Source organism: Hypanus sabinus, chromosome 26 (assembly GCF_030144855.1).
Source record: "Hypanus sabinus isolate sHypSab1 chromosome 26, sHypSab1.hap1, whole genome shotgun sequence".
NCBI lineage: Eukaryota > Metazoa > Chordata > Chondrichthyes > Myliobatiformes > Dasyatidae > Hypanus > Hypanus sabinus.
The window spans coordinates 38,446,153-38,461,826 of NC_082731.1; the positions used below are offsets into that span (position 1 = coordinate 38,446,153).

General features: G+C 45.5%; 1 protein-coding gene across 2 annotated transcripts; it reads left to right on the plus strand.

Annotated features, from left to right (window-relative positions):
- The first annotated feature begins 715 nt into the window (after positions 1-715).
- LOC132381466 (zinc finger protein OZF-like) lies at positions 716-4,671 on the plus strand. 2 transcript variants are annotated; one of them, XM_059950893.1, is made up of 2 exons: positions 716-914; positions 1,694-4,671. In XM_059950893.1, the coding sequence occupies exon 2, from the start codon at positions 2,542-2,544 to the stop codon at positions 3,796-3,798; it is 1,257 nt and encodes a 418-aa protein (XP_059806876.1). In that variant the 5' UTR covers positions 716-914; positions 1,694-2,541; the 3' UTR covers positions 3,799-4,671. The 2 variants fall into 2 exon arrangements, with proteins under 2 accessions (XP_059806876.1, XP_059806877.1); XM_059950894.1 differs by lacking the exon at positions 716-914 and adding an exon at positions 921-1,262.
- Positions 4,672-15,674: the final 11,003 nt, after the last annotated feature.

The following is a 15,674-nucleotide window of genomic DNA, read 5'->3' on the forward strand; positions in this document are numbered from 1 at the left end:
CAGCAGCGGATGTACTTCCTGCGGCTCTTGAGGAAATATGGTCTGCCTCAGGAATTGCTGCTGCAGTTCTACACTGCAGTCATTGAGTCTGTCCTGTGCACCTCCATCACTGTGTGGTTTGGAGCCGCCACCAAGCAGGATAGAACCAGACTACAGCGCACAGTGAGGACTGCCGAGCGCATCATTGGAGCCTCCCTGCCCTCTATTGTGGACCTGTACTCTTCCAGGTTGAAGAAGAGGGCGGGGAACATCACAAAGGACTCCTCCCATCCTGCGCACGGACTGTTTGAACTGCTTCCGTCTGGTAGGCGCTTCAGATCCCTCCAGACTAAGACTAATAGGCACTGGAGAAGTTTTTTCCCTACTGCGGTCACTTTGCTGAACAGTTAACTGCCGGTTAACAGTCGGCAAACTATTACTTGGATTTCACTACCTGTATATATAATCTATATTTTCATTTATATTTATCATTATTATTGTTATGAGCAGAGAGACAACATCTGCCGGAAGTAAATTCCTTGTATGTGCACAGGTACTTGGCGATTAAAGTCTGATTCTGATTCTGATTATTCGCTGGAAGAGAGCAGTCAGCAGCAAGAGATCCCCAGACGACATCCTGGGGACTGAGGGAGGAGCAGTGCCTCCAATCGCATTTATACCGGGGTCTGTGGGAGGAGCCACAGGGGCAGTCAGCAGGAGCGTGTCCAGACAGATATATGTAGTTCATATGGCGGAGGACACTCGGCCCATCCACTTTTGACTTGCATTACCCAGCGATCTGGGCGCTTCGGGAATGGGATTCGCCTCGGGGGGAGAGGAGACGGCTGACCAGGCGCGCATGCGCCAAGAGTCGCGGCGAGGAGAGCGCTGCGCATGCGCTCACTAGACAATAGACTCTGGAGGATCGGCGGCAGGTAGGAGCGGGGCTTGGGCTGGCGATTGCATCGGGACCGGGGTCCACACCCCGGCCGAGAGACATTTGCTGCGAGTTCCGGACGCAGCACCCTGAGCTCTGGGATTAAAAACGGCCCTTCCCCGGGGAAATGTCTGCTGATGAGCGAAGGCCCTGGCGCTAATCCTATGGCGCATGCGTGTCGCTGGATCGGCGGCTGATAGACGGGGATCTGGTTCGTGGGTGAATCGGTTTCTGGTTTGTGGGGGTTTCTGGGTACAGGGACCGCCATCGGGGACTGCAGAGGCGTGATTTGGAGCGTTCTCGGAGGGAGTGGAAGAGGACAGACCTCCCAGACCAGTTCCAACAGGTTAGCCAAATCACTTCCCCGCCTTGGTCACTGACATTGACTTTGGTGAGCTTTTCACTGTCAATCAACTGTTGGCGTCGGGGAGGGTGGAGTCTGGTTAATTAAAAAGTCTCCAGGAGCAGTCACGTAATATATGGGTGCACCTAGCGATAGCTGTGGGACAAGCCCAGAACCTGGAGCTGTACTAATGGACTGAGACAAACGGAGCCAACTCAGAGATTGACTTTGAACAGAAATGCCCCATCGTGGAACAGATAGGAAGACAGTCAAGTTAGTTTTATAGTCAGTGTGGATGCCTGAACCCAGTTAAAAAGGGACATTCCTCCAACTTGGGTTGAGCCCTGCTTTAACTATGTGACACCATAGGGATGATCTCTTCTGAAATGCTGTCCTTCACAAATTGATGACTTCTGTAAACTTTTTTTTTACAGGGCACAAAAGGTAAAGGATTTGTACACGTAGATCTCAAAGACGTCAGTTCCACTGTATGTTGTCATCAATCTTTGGACGTGGAGGAGGAGATAGTTGATAAGACAATACACAATTTGGATTAAGGAGAACCTGAACACCTGCTCAGTGTAGGAGAGAGATTTGGATGAAGAAATCTGGAGACAAACCTTGTAAGTTCTCTTCAAGTTATTGAAGGAGTGAACAGGTATTTCCATTGTAACGCCAGTATATCACTGGTGGAACCTTGGAGCAGAAGGTGTATCTCAGTCCAGCTGGAAATGTGCTTTGTGTCTGAAATGAAGTTTTCTGTTGTAACTCTGTGAAATCCACTGGAACTGGGGTACTGAGAACACATCAGCATTGGATTACCAGAGATCAGGCCTCCAACTGCATTGCCTACAAGGGAGAAATGACTTCTGATATCTAACTTGATGAATCGCCAGAGAACTGATAGCAGGGAGATATCATTCACCCGCTCTCGGTGTGGGAAGGGATTTACTCGCTCAGCCGACCTGCGGACACTCCGGTGAATTTGCACAGGGGAGAGCCCGTTCACCTGGTACTCAGTAATCCAGCCTGAAGATAGATCAGCAAGTTCACTTCATAGTGAGATTGTTCAGACGACTCTAAGCAATTCATTCTGCTATCCAAGCTGAAGATACATTGGAAAATTCACCACGGTGAGAGACTGTTCACCTGCTCTGTGTGTGGGAAGGCAGTCACTTGACCACTCAACTTAGTGACACACAAGCGAGCTCACACGAGAGAGAGGGAGAGACTGTTCTTTTCTTCTGTGTGTAGGACGGGATTCACTTGTACATCTCACGTGATGAGTCACCCCTTAATGCACTCCAAGGAGTGGCCGTTCATCTGCTCGGACTGTGGGAAGGGATTCACTGATTTGTCCCAACTGCAGGAGCACCAGCGAGTTCACACAAGAGCATTCACCTGTCCCGTGTGTGGGAAGGGATTCGCTCACTCATCCCATGTACTGAGGCACCAGCGAGTTCACTCTGGGGAGAAGCCATTCACCTGCTCGGACTGTGGGAAGGCATTCACTCAGTCGTCCCACCTGCAGGTACACAAGCGAGTTCACAGTGGGGAGAGGCCATTTATCTGCTCTGTCTGCGGGAAGGGATACACTCAGTCCTCTGATCTGATGATACACCAGCGGGTTCACACAGGAGAAAGGCCGTTCACCTGTTCTGTGTGTGGGAAGGGATTCACTCACTCTTCCCACCTGATCAGACACCTGCGTGTTCACTCTGGGGAGAAGCCCTTCACCTGCTCAGACTGTGGGAAGGCATTTACACAGTCCTCTCACTTGCAAGTACACCGGCGTGTTCACAGTGGAGAGAGGCCATTTATCTGCTCTGTTTGTGGGAAGCGATGTACTCAATCTTCTGACCTGATGAGGCACCAGCGGGTGCACACTGGGGAGAGGCCATTCACCTGCTCTGAATGTGGGAAGGGATTCACTCGGTCATCTCACCTGCTAGCACACCAGGCAGTTCACACTGGGGAGAGGCCATTCACCTGCTCTGAATGTGGGGTGGGATTCACTCACTCATCCTATCTGATAAGTCATCAGCGGGTTCACACTGGGGAGAGGCCGTTCACCTGCTTAGAATGTGGGAAGGGATTCACTCGGTCTTCTCACCTACTGGCGCACCAGAGAGTCCACACTGGGGAGAGGCCATTCACCTGCTCGATTTGTGGGAAGGGATTCACTGAGTCGTCTCACCTGCATGCGCACCAGCGAGTTCACACTGGGGAGAGGCCATTCACCTGTTCCGTGTGTGGGAAGGCATTCACTCACTCATCCCAGCTGATAAGGCACCAGCGAGTTCACTCCGGGGAGAAGCCGTACACTTGCTCGGACTGTGGGAAGGCGTTTAATCAGTCCTCTCACTTGCAGACCCACCAGCGAGTTCACAGTGGGGAGAGACCATATATCTGCCCAATCTGTGGGAAGGGATTCATCCAATCAGCTGAACTGCTGAAACACCAGCGAGTTCATAGTGGGGAAGCCCGTTCACCTGTTGTGAATGTGGGAAGAGATTCACTCAGTTACACCACATTGTGAAGTATCAGTGGGTTTACACTGAGAGGCTGCATACCTGGCCTGTGTGAGTAAACAGGTTTACTCGTTCATCCTACCTGCTGGTACGCCAGCTCAAGATTTTGGGGAGTTATGTACGGTGTCTTCGCACCCGTAGACACCATCATGCTCACAGTGGCCGGGGTCCATTCATCTGCTCTGTGTGGCAGGAATTCACTTGCTCAGCCCACAGGCAGAAACACCAGTGGGTTCACAGTGGAAAGAGGGCACTCACCTGTTCTGTGTGTGGGAGGGATATACTCTGTCATCCAGCCTGAAGATGTTCCCATTGCACAGTGACCATATACCTGATCTGACTCTGGGTAGCGATTCCTTAAGATCCCCAACCTCAGGACACATAAGTGAGTTCACACTGGAGAGGGGTTATCCATCTGGTCTAGGTGTGGGAAGGAATTCATTCAGTCACTTCAGCCACTGAGCACCAGCGAGTTCCCACGAGGGAGTAGCCGTTCACCTGTTCTGAGTGTGGGAAGGGTTTCATTCAGTTAAACCACCTTGTGAGGCTCCATTAAGTTCACAATAAGGTGAGGCCACACTTCTGTCCTAAATGAGCAAAGAGATTTACTCAGTTGTCCCTTATGGTGAGATTCCAGCAACTTCACATCAAGGAGAAGGTTCGAATAAGCTGTCTGTTATATTTTTAGGCATCACGGCAGCTGGATCTGGTTGCAAGCTCCTGAATGATTCTTCATGTCAGGTTCTGCTGTTACTGCAGCTGCTGACCGTACCCGGGACTGAACCCTGGTCATTGAGCATTCAAGGGGTTAATTCCAGCCTTAAATGAGACTGGTGTTTAATATTGTAGATCTGTGACAAATAAATGAGTTGCATTTCAAATCCTGTGTCCCAGGTGCTTACTCTCTCTCGCATATGCCCAGTGTACAGTACCGAGGCCTTTCAGCCTATTGAGTTCTGTTCCTTTCACTGTTCCGTACCAGTCCTATTAAATCCAATCCTGCTGACCTCCTCTCACTCTCCCTATCATCATGGGTTGCTCTGGTCACCACTCTGTGAGTGAAGAGGGATCCCTTGGGTTCCCTGCATGGTTTTGTCCCGCTTGTTCCTTGTTCCTCAGGGTTCCTGGCCAAGGAAAAATGCCATGGCCTGTGAATTCCTGCTTCCCTGCTCTTTTCAGCTGTATGCTCTGTCCCTTTTCGATTTTTATGGGTTGTTTTCACTGCTCTCAAAGGGCTGCGTCTCACACAGCTGGCTTGTTATGATACTCCACTCTAAAGTCTGAAAGCAGAGTGCAAAGCAGACAGATGTCCAGTACAGAGTCAGAGTCGGAGGCAAGTTAAGGGCAGGTCTTGGGATTCCTGATAACGGTGGTGGTATGGGCACATCATGAGAAGGATGTGGCAACAAACATCATATGGGCAGCATTTAGAAGCTGATTGACAGGGATAATGTCATTTTATTGCCGCACCTGTGTTATGAGGCTGACTTGACATATGCAGTGTCTGCTGACGTTGACTATATTGCTTATCGGAGCTTGCAATGTTAGATCGGCTGCTGTGTTCTTGGGAAGCCATTGACTGCGTTGAGCCAGCTCAGTTCTGAGTGGTCCACCGCGGAGGAAAATGTTCTGGAGGGTGGTAAAGAAGTAACAAACTCCATCAGCTAACTGAAAACTAGTGAACCCTGAGCACAGTTCCACTCCTTCCTTATTTTGGTCAACTTGCAGTCTGGCTGTTCCCCAAACTGGAGGTACATTTCTCCGCAATGAACGGGCCACAGCTGGTGCTGTGATGTGTGTCTGTACCTGGGGTGATGACCTCTTCCTGCTCACCCAAGCCCCCCCATACCCAGTTATGTGAGTCAGCTCCCAGGATCGGCTGAGATGGAGGGTCCCTGCTCATTCTTGAGTGTTCTATCAGGAGTGTTTCAGACGAAGGAATTGCACTTTCAGTTTTCACTTCCTGGAGGAAGGCATTGAACTCTGTTCTAAGTCAAAGCTGAGTCAAGTGCACAAGTTCAATGAAAAACTTACTTGTAGTTGCATCACAGGAAAAAAAAGTTAAACTTTAAGCACAGTTTTCACAAGAAAAGAACAGTTAGAGCAAAACGTAGTCTATTTTAGTGGAACAAGATCCAAATGGTCACAGTTGCTAAAATGTTCATTTGGGTCATGGCTGATATGCATTTGAATGGCATCTGCTATCCTTGGTACAGATCACTGAATCCTTGCCGAACAAAACCATTTCTTTCTCATTTACTCTCTCTCATTTGACAGAGTCTGGGCCACCCTCCGCTCATTCACACTTGCTTCTCCTCCAGCCCACTTGGCCTTTGGTGTCATTTGGCCTCCACACCCGTCCTTCGGGCCAGTGGCAGGATTTGGGTCTAGTGGGACCTGAGGGCAGCTCTCCTCCAGGTCCAGGCCTCCATTGCTGTATGGGGGGTGATTGGCACACCTCCTTGCAGTGCCACGCAGCGGTCAACCATCAGAATTTGATTCCCGTTGCTGCCTGTGGGGAGATTGTATGTTCTCCCCGTGGCTGCCTGGGTTTACTATGGCGGTTCCTGTTCCCTCCCACATGGTTAACGTTGTGGTTGGTGAGTTTCGGAGGTGCTGTGTTGGCACCAGAGGTGTATGGAGGTCTGCGGGCTGCTTCCCAGCGCAGTCCTCACTGATTTAATTTGGTGTGGTTGACAGATTTCATTGTGTCTGAAGCATTGTGAGCAGTTCTGGGCCCACTATCTAAGAAAGGATATGTTGCCATTGGAGAGGGTCCAGAGGACATTCATCAGCATGATCCTGAGAATGAAAGGGTTAACGAATGAGGAGCATTTAATGGCCCGTAATTGCTAGAGATTAGAAGAATGAGGGTGCATCTCAACTGAAACCTATCAAATATAATTGATAAGTGAGAAAATCTGCAGATGCTGGAAATTCAAGCAACACATACAAAGTGCTGGAGGAACACAGCAGGCGAGGCAGCATCTATGGAAAATGGTAAACAGTCGCTGTCTTGGGCCAAGACCCTGCATCAGGACTGTTTGTGTGTGTGTTGCTTGAATGTAATTTATACATTCTTTGATTATAAGTGTACTTGACTCTTGAATATTGACAGGCCTCTTCAGAGTGAACGTGCAGAAGGTGTTCGAGTGGTGGCGGAGTTTAGCACTGGAGGGCACATTCTCAGAACAGAAGGACATCACATTCGAACAGCAATAAGGATGAATTTCTTTAGCCAGGGTGGTAAATCTGTCGGATTCATTGACACGGATGGTTGTGGAAGCCAAGTCATTGGGTACATTTAAAGCAGAGGTTGATGGCATCTTGATTAGTAAGGGTGTCGAAGGTTATGGGTAGAAGGCAGAAGAGCGAGGCTGAGAGGGGTAATAAATAAGCCACAATGGAATCATGGAGAAGAGTTGATGGTCCAAATAGCCTAATTTTGCTCCTAATCTTATTGTTTTATAGAGAGGATGCAGAGATTTAACAGGATGCTGCCTGGATTAGAGAGTGTGTCTTATAAACATAGCTTGAGTGAGCTGGGGCTTTTCCCTTTGGAGCAAAGGAGGATAAGATATGGCTTGATAGTGGTGCATAATATGATAAGAGGCTTTGATAGCTGGACAGCCAGCAGCAAGTGGCTGATACTGGGGAGGGGGAGGAGCATAATTTTAAGGTGATTGGAGGAAAGTAAAGTGGGCATGTCAGAGGTATTTTTTTTAATCTTGGAGAGTGGTGGGTGCATGGAATAAACACACTGCCAGGTAAAAACACATATATTAGGGATATTTAAGAAAATCATAAGTATGTACATGGAAGACAGAAAACTGGAGAGCTACGAAAGAAGGAAGGAACAGACACAAAATGCTGGTGGAATGCAGCAGGCCAGGCAGCATCTATTGGAAGAAGTACAGTTGACGTTTCATGCCGAGACCCTTTGTCAGGTCCTAACGAAGGGTCTTGGCCCAAACTGCCGACTGTACCTCTTTCAATAGATGCTGCCTGGCCTGCTGTGTTCCACCAGCATTTTGTGTCTGTTGCTTGAATTTCCAGCATCTGCAGATTTTCTTGTGAAAGAAGGAAGGGTTAGGTTGATCTTACAGTAGGTTAAAAAGTGGGTACAACATCATGGGCCTGCAATGAAAATTATTTTAAAATTAATTCCATGTTCTTTCCCAATTCAGCAATGGGCATTTGAGTATCTATTCACAAACAAAAGTCAAGTCACTTTTATTGTCATTTCAACCATAACTGCTGGTACAGTACATAGTAAAAATGAGACAATAGTTTTTCAGGACCATGGTGTTACATGACACAGTACAAAAACTAGACTGAACTACTTAAAAAACACACAGAAAAAAACTAAACTAGACTACAGACTTACCCTGGACTGAATAAAGAGACACTGTGCGTGCAATAAACCACAAAAAAATCACTTTCTATAAGAGTTGTATAAAGCATGCAAAGTTATCAGGTTTAATATAACTGGCATATGTCATGAAATTTGTGAACTTTGTAGCAGCAGTACAATGGAATATATAATAATATAGGAAAAACTGAATTATTCTAATTATATATGTATATCAAAGAGTTAAAATAAATAGTGAAAATCAGAAATAAAAAGTAGTGAGGTAGTGTTCATGGGTTCAATGTCCATTTAGGAATTGGATGGCAGAGGGGAAGAAGCTGTTCCTGAATTGTTGAGTGCCTTCAGGATCATGTACCTCCTTCCTGATGGTAACAATGAGAAGAGGGAATGTCCTAGGTAATGGGGGTCCTTAACAATGGACGCTGCCTTCCTGAGGCATCTCTCCTCGAAGTTGTCTTGGATATTATGGAGACTACAGCCCATGATCGAGCTGACTAATTTTACGTCTTTCTGCAGCTTACTACAATCGTGTACAATAGTGCCCCCCCCCCATTACCAGATGGTAATGCAACCAGTTATAATGTTCTCCACAGTACATCTGTAGAAGTTTTCCAGTGTTTTAGGTAACAAACCAAATCTCCTCAAACTTCTAATGAAACATAGCCACTGTCTTGCCTTCTTTATAGCTGTGACGATATGTTGGGACCAGGTTAGGTCCTCAGAGATACTGAAACCAGGAACTTGAAATTGCTCACTCTTTCCACTTCTGATCCCTCTGTGAGGACTAGTGTTTGTACCCTTGTCTTTTGCTCTCTCAAGTTCACAACTGGCTCTTTTGGTTTTACCCAAACAGGTGGTCAATGAAATAACAGTCAGAAAACAAACTAAAACTTATTGATGAGCTGATCTCCCAAATGCCAAAAAACTTTCTTGCCCTTCCCTTTTCTCTATCTCTTTCTCTCTTGACGTGCTCTCCAGCTCTGGCACTAACACTAATCCTAAGAGAGGATTCCCTTCTCCCTCTTCCCCCCACAAAGGAATTGCCTCTTTTTATACTCTTCAAAACCCCTTACACTAGGACTTCCCCCTGCCTTCCTCAGACAAGTTCTCTGACCCTGTTAAGTGAAGTTATACTTTATTGTCACCAATCAATTGATACTAGAGCATACAATCATCATGGTGATATTTGTTTCTGCGCTTCACACTCCCTGAAGTACAAATCGAAGTAAGTATAATAAGAATTTAAATTATAAATCATAATCAGAAAATAGAAAAGGGGAAGCAAGGTACTGCAAGTCAGGTCCGGATATTTGGAAGGTACGGCCCAGATCCGGGTCAGGATCCGTTCAGCAGTCTTATCACAGTTGGAAAGAAGCTGTTCCCAAATCTGGTCGTACGAATCTTCAAGCTCCTGAACCTTCTCCCGGAGGGAAGTGGGACAAAAAGTGTGTTGGCTGGGTGGGTCTTGTCCTTGATTATCCTGGCAGCACTGCTCCGACAGCGTGCGGTGTAAAGTGAGTCCAAGGATGGAACAACACACACAAAATGCTGGTGGAACACAGCAGGCCAGGCAGCATCTACAAGGAGAAGCACTGTTGACGTTTCGGGCCGAGACGTCGACAGTGCTTCTCCTTATAGATGCTGCCTGGCCTGCTGTGTTCCACCAGCATTTTGTGTGTGTGTGCGTGTTTCCAGCATCTGCAGATGTCCTCATGTTTGCTCCCCAAGGATGGAAGATTGGTTTGTGTGATGTGCTGGACTATGTTCACGACCTTCAGCTTCTTCCGGTAGGTAAGTTTGGGTAGGTACATGGATGGTAGGGGTATGGAGGGCTATGGTGTGGGTGTAGGTCATGGGAATAGGCAACTTAAATGGTTCACCATGGTTTAGATGGGCTGAAGGGCCTGTTTCTGAACTGTGCTGAATGACAAGCATTGCTTTAAAATTCCACTCGAAGTTAGCAACATTTTGTCTTATAGATGACCATTTCACTTTACTAAGAAGGAATCGAGAGGGCTGAAGGGCCAGCACTGTGTTGTGCATTTGGAGAGGGGAACCGCCCAGAGATTTCCATGCTTCAGAATTCACCTTCTGTTACATGCGATTCAAGTGTACAGCCTGAACCGTGCCCACCTAGAGGATGACCAGTGTTGAAAATCACTCTAACAGCGTGATGTCAGAGCTGTTGATAGAGAGTAAAGTTACCTCATCTGAAATGCTAACCTTCGCCCATTCATGTCTTTTGTAACCATATTCACAAAGGGCTTGTGTATGGGGATCTCAGTTTCGTGTCGATCAGTTCAGCGTCATCGGTTTTTGAATGTGGAGGAGGAGAAGCCCCAGAACATAGCACATCAGTCGACTCAAGGAGAACCCAAATCCCTGTTCAGTGTACGGTGAGAACCAATTGTCCTCGAGACATTGGAGGGGTGAGCAGATAGTTCCTCATGATACAATCCAATCTGCTTTGTGTCGGAAATGAAGTTTTGTGCTTTAATTTATCAGTGGAATCAGGGCCCTGACAATGCAGTAACATATCTTCACCAGAGATCAGACTCTAAACTGTGCAAGGATTCACTTTGTCATCTGTCCCGATGAAGTGCCGGAGAGCTCATAGCAGAGAGGAATCATTCTCCTGCTCCGAGCGAGGGAAGGGGTGCCACCTACAGGCACATCGGAGAGTTCACAATGGAGAGAGGCTGTTCGCCTGCTTTGTGTGTGGGAAGGAATTCATTTGGTCATAGAACCTGCTGGAGCACCGGAAAGTTCACAGTGCTCTATGTGGGGAATGGGATATATCGTACTCAGTCACCCAGCCTGAAGGTACATCAGTGAGCGCATGCCACTTGTTCTGCCTGCAGGAAAGGATTCATTCACTTCTCCAGCCTGCGGATATATTACAGAATTCACATTGGGGAGATGAGGTGTGTAGGAAGGAATCCACTCGGTTCGCCCACATGAGGAGACACCAGCAAATTAAGATCGTGGAGAAGACATTGGATTGTTCCATGTGTGGCGAGGGATTCAATTGGCAATCTCACCCCATTCCAGAGTGAGTTCACACTGGGTGAGGCCATTCACTTGTTCTGTGTGTGACGGGACTTATTCATACTACCAATCTGCAGAAACACCAGTGAGGCCTTTCACCTGCTCTCAATGTCAGAAGTGATTCACCCAGGCAATTCACCTTCCAAAGCATCAGCAAGTTCTCACTAAGGAGAGGCTGCGCGGTTGTCCTGTGCAAGCTATGAGATTTAACCCTTCACGTCATCTGTTGTAGTGTGTTCATACTGGCGAAATTTAAGTCACAGAGACTTCAGCAATTCAAACAAAAGAAAAGATTTATTACAGACATTAACCAGCAAAGCTAATGAGAACTCTGGCACACGACAGAATCTTGAACTGAAATCACGCACGATACACAGAAGAACGCGTCTGAGTTTCACCAGACGAGGATCCACGATGAACAAGCACAGAGGGATTGGCATTTCACTCTGAAATACTCCCTGGAGCACGTAGGAATTCAGGACCAACCGGACAACATAGGTGTCCAGGCGAAGCAATGATCCCCAAAGACAACAACTACAATACAGGACATTGAAAACCCCGTGCTAATTAAAGATTCAAGATTCAAAAACTTTATTGTCATTCTAACCGTACATCAGCTCTACAGGGCAGAATGAGACAGCGTTTCCCAGGAGCAGTGCAATCATAACATAACAAATGCAACACTAAATAATAAACATAACAATAGACCAGGCAGTATCTATAAGGTCCTGACGAAGGGTCTCGGCCCGAAATGTTGACAGTGCTTCTCCTTATAGATGCTGCCTGGCCTGCTGTGTTCCACCAGCATTTTGTGTGTTGTTTGAAAAAGAAAGACGATTTTTTAAAAACATGATCCCTAGTTGTGACAGCATCATGTTTGCTGAATCCAGTTGCAAATTCATGAGGGACTGCTGATGTCAGATTCTGAAATTATCGCAGCTGCTCATTCCATCCAGGAATGAACCTTGATCCTGGATCATTGAAGGGGTTTGTTCTACTGATGTCAGCATTAAATTAGACTGGTGTTTAATATCATGGAATCTGTGACAATCAAATCAGTTCTAATCCAAACCTTGTGTCTCAGATGCTTACTGCCTCTGTACTCATTCAATGTACAATAGAGCCATTGAGTCCCTGTTCCACGTCTGTCTTTTTAAATCCACCCCTGCTGTTATCTTGCTCTCCCTGTCATTACGGGTTCCAACTGGTCACAACTCTGAGTGTAACGTAGTTGAATGTCCTCTACAACTTCTTGCTGGCTGATGAAAAGGAGAAAATTACTGTGGTGTGGGATCTCTGTTAATTTCTGATCCTCAGGTCTTTTTTCCCAGCAGTCAGGAATGGCGAGCAGTCTTAATTCCATGATTTCAGTTTAATTTTAGAGTACAACAAACGTACAAACACTAACCAAACCAAATAAAGAGCTGAGAAATGATGCAAAGAGGGGAAATAATATGAAGATAAAAGAATAAAAATGATGTTTCTGAAAAATCTAGCACTTTCATAGATAAGATAAAAGAAATTCCTTAGATAGAGATAACTTAGTTAACTGGGCACATTATCAAAACAATCACATCATGTGGGCAATGTGCTAATACTTAATGAAAAATGAGGAAGCTAATAAACTGTTACTTTAGCCTTCTGCCAGTGAGAGTAAAAAATACATAATTTTGTTAAAAAGTACAAATCTTATAAAAAGATTTTTTAAAAAGACACTGGTTTCCAACAGTTTCCTCTTTTGATTCTATCAAAAGAGGCAGAATCAATATGGCAGAATCATATCTGAATATTTGGAGTAATCACTTTTAACAAACAGAAAAAAATATTATATTATGATAATAATGTCTAATAGTTATATTCGTGCTTGAACTCTTACAGTACGTCTTAATTTTGAGTCACCTTAGCTTGCCACCTTTGCAGTTGCTGGCGTGTAACCACTTTTTACTGGGGCAAGTCTCGCCTCGGCTGCCAGACCTCATTACTGTCACCATCACTTAAGCCACTGGTCAGTATTCCTTTGCAGTTCCTTGGAGTTCCCAAGGTGTCGCTGTTTTTTGGGGACTAGACAGACCTGGCTGCCTTTCAACATAATTGACATCACTATTAACCCCGCCCACTGGGTTGGCCGCACCTATAATCGCAGATTCACCTTGTTTCACTGAACAGAGCTTTTGAATACGGATATAATTTACATGCAGTCTTTTAATCCGTCAAAGAATGACTGGAGATTATGAAAAGCCAAATTGTTGGATCTCCATTTATTTTCTGATCCTTAGGTTTTTTTTCTGGGAGTAAAAAAAAATGGCGAGCAGTCTTAATTCCAAGACTTAAGTTTATTTTAGAGTACAGACAAAGATACAATTACTAAGCAGACTAAAGCTGAAAGACGATGCTAACCAGGGAATTAATTCTAAGACAAAAGAATAAGGATGGCACTTCTGAAAAATCTATCACTATTTATAGATACGATAAGATGTACTAAGCCTACCAGATAACACTACTCTTTGCATTTCTGGTTAGATGCTAACTGCATTTCATTTGGCTTTGTATCTGTACCCGGCACAATGATAATAAAGTTGAATCTAATCTAATCTAATATATTCCTTGGGCAGCGATAAATTAGTCAATGGAGTACGTAGCTAAAATAATTTTACCATATAGTTAATGTGCTAATATTTAGCCAATGAGAAAGGAGAATAACTCACAAACAAGTGAAAATCTGCGGATGCTGGAAATTCGAGCAACACACACAAAATGCTGGAGGAACTCAGCAGGCCAGGCAGCATCTGTGGAAAAAAGTACAGTTGACGTTTCAGTCCAAGACCCTTCGTCAGGTGAATAACTCAGTCTAGCTGCCACACTGCTTTCTGCCAGCGAGTGTGAAAAATATATGTTTGTTAAAAAGAACAAATCTTACAAAAATACTATTAAAACAGTGGTGTTTATCTCAGATATTCCTTATTCCTCAGGTCTCTGGGCCGAGGAAGAATTTCATAGGTGTTAAATCCTTACCTGCTCTTCTCAACGTTGTGAATCATTTTCACTGATTTCACAAAGCTGCGTTGTTGAATTACACTGCTGTCCTCCAAAGTCTGAGAGTAGATTGGACAACTGGGGTCAGATGACAAGGAGGGGCCAACACATTGCAGAGCTTTGGGGCTCCAGAAAGTGATTAAGTGGAAACGTCTATAGGGAAAAGGTTGAGGGGATCAGACCACGAGGACATGGCAAAAATGAAAGATAAACAACATTTGAAAGCTGACTCATTGAAAAAATTATTTTATTATTTGCAAAATGCTGGAGGAACTCAACAGGTCAAGCAGCATGTTGAAGGATCTCAGTTGGCTGTTTATTCCTCTTTATAGATGCAGCCTGACCTGCTGAATTCCTTCAGCATTTTGCTGAAGTTCCTTCAGCTCTATAGCAAAGTAAGTTAATCTCCCACTCCCCATCCTCACCACATTCTACAGGGGTTGTATTGAGAGCATTCTGAGCAGCTGCATCACTGTCTGGTTCGGAAATTGCACCATCTCGGATCGCAAGACCCTGCAGCGGATAGTGAGGTCAGCTGAGAAGATCATCGGGGTGTCTCTTCCCGCCATTATGGACATTTACACTACACGCTGCACCCGCAAAGCAAACAGCATTATGAAGGCCCCCTCGTACCCCTCATACAAACTCTTCTCCCTCCTGCCATTTGGAAAAAAGCACTGAAGCATTCGGGCTTTCACGGCCAGACTATGTAACAGTTTCTTCCCCCAAGCCATCAGATTCCACAATACCCGCAAAGTCTGGACTGACACCAACTTACTGCCCTATTGTCTCGTTTATTATTTATTGTAATGCCTGCACTGTTTTGTGCACTTTATGCAGTCCTGGGTAGGTGTGTAGTCCAGTGTAGTTTTTTTCTCTGTGTTGCTTTTTTATGTAGTTCAGTCTAGTTTTTGTACTGTGTCATGTAACACCATGGTCCTGAAAAAACGTTGTCTCATTTTTACTGTGTACTGTACCAGCAGTTATGGTCGAAATGACAATAAAAGTGACTTGACTTGACTTGATCTTGTGAGTGTTGCTCTCAAGAAGGATTTTAAAGGGAGGGTGAGGCATCTGTGACTGACAAGGGAAGTCAAACACAACATAAGGACAAAAGAGAGGACGTACAAAATATTGGAAAGTTAGGGGATTTGGAAGCTTTTAAAAGACAATTAAAAAAGCAATTAGGAGAGAAAAGATGAAATATGAGGGCAAGCTAGCCAATAATATATGACGATACCAACAGCTTTTATTTCCTGATATATAAAGAATAAGAGAGGTGAGGGTGTATTGTATATCTGAGCACTGGGAAAGAATGCTGGAGAGATAGTAATGGGGGACAAAGAAACGGTGGTGGATCTCAATCAGTATTTGGCTCCATTCTTCAGTATGGGAGACACCGGCAATACGCCATAAATTCAAGAGTGTCAG

Excerpts from the sequence above, each read along its gene's own strand:
- LOC132381466 (XM_059950893.1), top strand. The coding sequence starts at position 2,542 with ATGAGTCACCCCTTAATGCACTCCAAGGAGTGGCCGTTCATCTGCTCG.